Source organism: Loxodonta africana, chromosome 21, assembly GCF_030014295.1.
Source record: "Loxodonta africana isolate mLoxAfr1 chromosome 21, mLoxAfr1.hap2, whole genome shotgun sequence".
Taxonomy (NCBI): Eukaryota; Metazoa; Chordata; class Mammalia; order Proboscidea; family Elephantidae; genus Loxodonta; species Loxodonta africana.
Genome location: NC_087362.1, coordinates 36,144,154 through 36,151,524, shown reverse-complemented (window position 1 = coordinate 36,151,524; position 7,371 = coordinate 36,144,154). Strand labels below are relative to the sequence as shown.

At 42.5% G+C, this 7,371-nt stretch overlaps 1 protein-coding gene across 1 annotated transcript in view; it reads left to right on the top strand.

Moving 5' to 3' along the window:
* Positions 1-3,257: 3,257 nt before the first annotated feature.
* The window catches only part of HSD17B2 (hydroxysteroid 17-beta dehydrogenase 2), a 78,657-nt gene continuing 74,543 nt past the window's right edge, over positions 3,258-7,371 (top strand). The window contains exon 1 of the mRNA XM_003418159.4: positions 3,258-3,867. Coding sequence (XP_003418207.2) covers positions 3,597-3,867 — 271 coding nt within the window. The 5' untranslated portion in view covers positions 3,258-3,596. The remainder of the gene's footprint in view (positions 3,868-7,371) is intronic.

Sequence of the window (7,371 nt, the reverse complement as noted above, 5' to 3'; positions counted from 1 at the left end):
TGAGCTCAAACATAGCAATGATTGTGAGGATGGCGCAGGAGGGGGCAGTGTTTCATTCTGTTGTGCATAAGGTCGCTATGAGCCGAAACCGACTAGGTGACACCTAACAACAACAACAACAAGTTCTTTACTTAAGGGTGTGGAAAAAAAATTAGGAATGTATAGTGGTGATAGTTGTACAACTTGGTGAACTTAATTAATGTCACTGAATTGTATGGGTAAAAGTGGTTGAAATGGCAACTGTTTTGTTATATATATATTACCACAAAGAAAGAAAGAAAGAAAAAAAAAAAGAAAACAAACCACCTCAGTACATTGCTTGGCTTCCAGTAAAAGCCTGTCAAACACACTAGCCTTGTCTCAGTAGTGCTGTGGGAGACGGTGGGACAGGGCAGCCTGGGGAAGTGCAGCCTCTCCAAATTCACCTAGGTGCTGGGGTCAATGTGGTGGCAGCTCCGTTGTGTGAAGAAAAGACTCTGAGCTGAGTCCTAGACAGCTGCTGAAGTGAATCTCTGATATCCAAGAAAGCCTGTGAGTTGCTGGTTAGAGCCAGACCTCAGTAGACCCACAGGCAGCAGCAGGAAACGCTTCATGACAAGCAAATTCCCCAGGCCCTCAGAAATCATTGTAGAGAGTTCTGCGTGGGGCATTAGGACGCCAGTCTTATGACAGGAAAGGAGGATCTCAGAAAGCAAAAGCCTTGGGAATATTCATGTTGTATGTTGTTAGGTGCTGTTGAGTCGATTGTGACTTACAGTGAATTTATGGGTAACAGAATGAAATATTGCCCAGTCCTGCACCATCTTCACGATTGCTGCTAGGTTTGAGTCCATTCCTTTAGCTATTGTGTCAATCCATCTCATTGAGGATTTCCCTTGTTTTCACTGATCCTCTGCTTTACCAACCATGGTTATATTCTACATGCATATGAAGACAAACTTACCTTCAGGGTTGTAAAGGAATACTTAAATCTCTTTTACTGAGATTATAAACCACTTTGGCAGGAACAGAACCACCTCTGTAATCTGTGCTTGAACATGCTTAGTGAACTTAAAAGAAAGTACGGTGTGTGTGTGCGATTGTGTGTGTGTTTTTGACTTTTCCATTCTTAGGCTATAAGATTTCTGATGCTGTAACTGCCCTCTGCTGGGATCAGTAACAAAAAGGGGAGGGGATGTGCTCAGGAACAAGGGCAGAGGTAAAAATATCTGGATTTACCAGGTGGCTTCTGGTCCACAGAATTCATAAACTTGCACCCTAAATTTCATGAATGTGAAATTCTATGAGTTGTCTTAAGAGCAGGGATATTTACATTTTCATACTTTATACCTTGGCTCCCAAATAGCAGCGGTGTAACCTAAATTCCCAATCAGCAAAATCTGAAAGGGGTCCCTGGGTGATGCAAATCATTAACACGCACTCAGCTGCTAACCAAAAGGTTGGAGGTTCGAGTCCACCCAAAGGTGCTGCTGAAGAAAGGTCTGGAAATCTAATTCTGAGAAATCAGGCATAGAAAACGCTGCGAAGCACAGTTCTGCTCTGACACACATGGGATTGCCGTCAGCTGGAACCGAATTGATGGCAACTAGAAAAAAAAAAAAATGAGGACAGCCTAGAAAATGTCTCATTAAGTTAAATTTGTTCAGTGCAAGGGACTACATTTTATTCTAAGGTTATGTCCATTTTTTTTAGCATTAAAATTTCTTCTTGTTGGTAGTTGATTTTTTTACACGTTCTCACTTGGCAAAATAAAAATTTGGAGACTCAAAGTGTACCTCTTTCATTTTTAATTTTACTGGCCTCTGAAATGCACAAGTTAGGGGACTACTGATTTAGACAATTTCATTATTTAGTTACAGTCCAATTATTTAGTTGTAGTCCCAGGAAGCTATCAGCCAGAATCACACCAAATATTTCCAACAAGAATACAAAGGAGGAGTTTTGCAGCCTAGAAATTAAAAATACAAAATGGCTCTAAACTTTAAGATAAGATCCCTTCCTCTATGACACTTTCCTCTATGATGGATTTTATCTACAAACACTCTTGCTGTCATGGCCACGTTCACGGAAGAATCACTCTGTGAGAAACACTTCTGAGTTCTCAAAGCCCTACACCCCCAGTTTTTGCTTTTTACAAAAAGGGAAAGAAAAGGTCTTCTTAAAACTATAGATTGCTGGTAAACTTGACTCCGTTACGGGTCTTAAAAAAAAGATGGTTTGGATCATCTTAGACAAGGAAATGATAATCACGAGGAATTACTTTGTTGTTGTTAGCTGCCAGCCCCTGACTCATGGAGACCCCATGCACAATGGAACGGAACGCTGCCTCTTTCCGTGATTGGTTGAGGATTGAACTGTTGTGATCCATAGGGTTTTCATTGGCTGATTTTCAGAAGTAGATCACCAGGCCTTTCTTCCTAGTTCATCCTAGGCTGGAAGCTCCACCAAAACCCGTTCAGCATCATAGCAACATGCAAGCCTCCACTGAGAAATGGCTGGTGGCTGTGCTGAGGTGCATTGGCCGGAAATCGAACCCAGCTCTCCTGCATGGAAGGCGAGAATCCTACCACTGAACCACCCTCCAATGCCTCTCAGAATTTCTATACGGAGTGTGTAAATACACTGAATTTGGGTTTCAGCAATGAACTTTTGCTCCACTGCCCTGCTCTGTGCCTCAGTTTCCTCATCTGTAAAACTGCTGCAATGATAGAACCTACTTCATAAAGATACTGTATCCAAAGGGACTGTCCATGTTCACTGCTGAGTTCCAGTGCCCAGAACAGAGCCTGGCACAGAATAGCATCTCAAAAAAGAGAATGGATGAATGAGGAGCTGAACACAGCCCTTGTCACACAATAAATACCAATAGAATTGGCCATTATTAGATATGTTATCATTATTCTCTCTCCCTGGGGTACCTTCCCTCTGGCAAGACCAAAGCACTTTCTACCTGGAATCTCTCCCTCTAGTTGCACACTTCCTCTCTATCCAATCCTTCAGGCTGGCTCAGATGGAGAGATATAGGAGACCATGGACGTGGACATAATCAGTGATGCCTCTCCCTTCCATCTTCCAAGCCCCATAGGTCACCTGGCCACCTGGCTTTACACACGCACACACACACACACACACACACACTCCTGAGTCATAAAGCTGACTCAACAGACACTTCTAAAGAAGAAAAGTGCTTCCTGCGAGCTAGGGGTTTTGCTATTTACTGTTTGAAATCTGTCAATTATTATCCAATTGGTGTCGTCTCTCCAGAGGTGGAGCTGTCATTTCATGAACAGAACGTGTGTGTTTGTGTTTGCGTATGTATATGTGTTATCCATGTATATACATGTGGGAGGTGGAGGGAAGAGTCGAAGAGGAAGTGCCCTGGTATTTATAACAGATTGGACACCAGTTTAAACCACCCACTGGGAACATGTGCCTATAGGAGTATGCTTAGTTCCTGCCCATTCAAAGAGTGCCGGGGCTGTTCTCTGCCCCTCCCTTCTAGCCTTTCTCTGCATATAACTCAGGGCTCCTTCTGTCAGCCTTGCCCACTGGACTCGCTGGTCCTGAGCACGCAGAGGTGAAGTCAGTCGCTGAGAATGAGCACTTTCTTCTCCGAGCTGGCAGAGTGGTTCTGCCTGGCTGTCACTGCAGGGCTTGGGGGAATGCTTCTTTGCAAACTCAAGAATACCCCGGGGCAGGTGAGAAGGAGGGCCATCTGCCTAATGGGCCTCTGGGGAGGCTTTTGCCTGCTCAGCTTGTCCCTTTACTGGGGATTGGCTGTCTTATCCCTGTCCTGCTTTCTCACTTCTGTGTACTTATCTGGCCAAGAGATGTTACCCGTGGATCAGAAGGCAGTCCTGATCACAGGTAAGCGGAGGCACTGACCGTGTTAACAGGGGCAGAATCTGGCACTTGGGTTTGCCTTAGTGGGATTTTGTCAGATGAGACTTAAAAATCAAATGCTGGGCATGGCATATACGGAAGCATGCGCCCAAATGCTTTCCCTGACGCTTGAGTTCCTTTTCCCCAGGAAGTCCACATGAAGGGGTTGGTGGTGAGAGGGGAGGGCGTGATGAAATTTCCCTAAGCAATGATGTTGCCCATTTGTCAGGCGTAAATATGAATAAGTAAAACTGATGTGTTGCATATGTTTCATTGTACTCAGGAAAGCCCTGTAGGTTTCTTTATGCCTAGACATAATTTTGTTCTGAAATAAATTCTGGGCCGGGTTCTAGACCTGGGCTTTTATTCCCTAGGTGTGCAAGGAAGTTGCACAAAGTCAGGCTCTCCTTTTCCCTTGCTGTGGTTTTTATACATCCCAGGCACTCACTTGGGCTGGAAACTTTGCAGTTTGCTTGGCGGCTGGGGAGAGACTGGCATCCCCTCTGAGCCCTTCTTATTCGAGCCTATCATTGGGCTTCTCTCGATTCTGACTCATAGAGACCTATAGGACTTCTAGCACTTGTTAATTGGATTAAGCTGGCAGTGCTTCTGGATTCCAGTTGCTTGTTCCGCTGGGCTGCCCGAGGTTTTCCCTTCTTTTCTGTTTTTTAGCTGCAAGTGTGAGGCCAGGTTAAATTTCTTTGAGTTGTAAAACTGGTTTGCTTGGTCGAGAGGAGTCTGAGCTTGGATAGACTTTAATTAGGGTTACCCCGCATTATCCTAACCCAGAAAACTCTGCCAAGGTATGGTCACTGGCTGTGCACTGCTGGGGTGAAGGCAGACATGGGATGTGGATGGGGGGAAAACAGGATGTTTCAATACTACACGGAGAAATAGACTCTGAAGTGGCTTCTTCTATTTTGCCATTTACTTTAACCCATTAACAAAATTCTTTCTTGAAATGAAACGGAAGTTGACGCTTGTTGGAGTGTTTTAAAAACTTAGGAAAACAAGCTTCCTTAATTACTAAAAAAAAAAGAAAGAAAGAAAACAAACAGCTCAAAGGTAGAAGATTCAGTCAATCATGGGATGTTTATCTCCATGAACACCTGGCATCACCCAAATCTGGAAGACTGGCTGGGTTTTCTACTTTTTCACTAGAATTCATGGGTGTCCCATGGGCTGGGTGCAAAGCTATAGATAACAGTCTCAATTGGGTGAATTGGCCACTAAGCAAGGTAAGCACAGGCTTACTTGTGCTTACTTAGTAATCTGTAGCGAACAATTTCACATGGGTTTCACATGTGCTGAAACTATTCGCTACAGATTAGTAAGCAAGCACAAGTAAGCTCGTGCTTACCTTACTTACTGGGTCATCTGCCCCTGTCAGGGGCTGTAAATTTGAAAAGAGGCTTTGATTCTGTAGGAAGGTGCTGTGGGGTTGAGAGAGAGACAGATACCAGCCATACCTAGGAGCAGAATCTTTGACGTGGTGGAAAAATGTGAAGTTGTTCACTACAGATGATGTGGTAAACAAGGTAAGTATCATGCTTACCTGGCTTATTGGATAATCTGCCTCTGGTCTCAATTGTTCTGTTAGCTATACAGTAGCAAGCACTCATGACTTCAGGATAATTCCAGGCCAAATTTGCTTTTTTAATGCTTTTTCCATTTGCGTAAGAGAAGACAGAACAGTTAAGCATGTTAAAAAAATAATAGCAATGCTGTGGTTGACACTACAGGGACATTGACATCCAAATATTTCTGGAAAATCAATTTCAGAGGGCAGCACTTCTCAGGTTAGTAAATGGGAATGCCAAAGCTTAGGATAAGCCCACGCAGAAAACAAGGAATCTTCTCATGCTTGTTGCCTCATCAGCATTCTTTATCCTTTGCTTTTAAAGATGAAGGCATGCGTAAACGTTCACAAAATACACACCCAAGTCAGAGTGAGCCCACAGCAGCCATTGGAATGTACTGACATATTTAGTGTCATGTAAAATGACTGGTTGATTAGGCAATTCAAGCCTAATGACTAATCCCTAAATGAAGTACTTCACAACTAGAAAGCTTAGATAACTATTCGTACTTAAGGGTGGCTGAAATGTCATTTTCAGGTTCTTTGTTGTTGTCACAAGGAATGCCATCGGTTCAGTGTACCTCTATGAAGGTTTCAAGACCTTGGTACTAATGGAAAATTTTTTAATGAACTTGTTTAGTTAGATCAGAACTCATTAAACAAGAAGCAACACTGACTTAGAGTAACCTTTGTTTTAAGTTGGCTTATGTTTATAAATTGGTGCACATTTTTGGGGGGATAGGGATGGGGAAATAATTTGGTGGTATACATCAAAATCCATAAATATATCTTTACCCAATAATTTTAGTTCTGGAAATAGCTCTTAAAGATAAAATCTAAAATATGGAAAACGCATAGATGTAAAATAAAATGGCATGTTTTCAAGGTTGTTCAGGATAATCTTATTAAAACTAATGAAAGAGCAAGAGAAACCAAAATGGTTATAAATTACAGTATATCCTCTGGGTTCACCAATGTGCGGCTATTAAAAATGCCAACCACAGGGCTTCGTTACAACATGGAAAACTGCTTGGGCTAAGTGTTTCAATAATAGTGCAACCATGTCAGTCGCATAGGAAAAACACTGAAAGGAAATAGTTTTGAAATATTTGGATGCTTTTTCTCTCTCGTTTTTCAAATTTCTCTAGTGTGATTTTTTAAATTATAATGAAATACTTATAAGAGAGATAACATTAAAAGAATGAAGTCCATTTTAGTTTATATTTAATTATGGACCAAGTGTAGGCCAATTCCCAGAAAAAGTCCAAAAAATTAAAAAAAAAATTTTCTTTGAGTTCTTGTTTTGCTAAGATGCGAAGGGAGAAGAAAATGAAAAAGACCACGCAATTGTTAGGTCATCAAATGTGGGGAGATCAAAAGAGCTCATTTTCACTGACCTTTGACCCACAGTCTCTGGAGTTCCTTTCTCCTCTGACCTCATTTGGAGATGGAAGGTTACTTTGAATTTCTATACCCAGGCCTTTCCTCCTGGCCTTACCAGTCTTTTTGACCCATCTCTAGAGATAACTACTGATTCAGATCTACTGTGTACAGGGCCCACATCTAGGGGTTTCACGGTCAAGTGGGGAGACACAGCCACCACTTAACTACAACTGTGCAATGGGGCACAGGAGGGGACTCCCAGGAAGATTTCACAAAGTGCCAAGGGTGGATGTCCCTCCTATGTGAGGGACTGGGAAGGCTTGACAAAGAGGGGTCTTGTTAAGAATCAAAAAGTAGCCTTCAAGAAGGAAAAAAACCCAAAACCAAACCTGTTGCCTTTGAGGGAATTCCAACTCATAGTGACCCTATGAGTTGGATTAGGCTGCCTATGGGTTTCCAAGGCTGTAATCTTCATGGAAGCAGATTGTCACATCTTTCTTTCACTGAGTGGCTGGAGAGTTTGAACC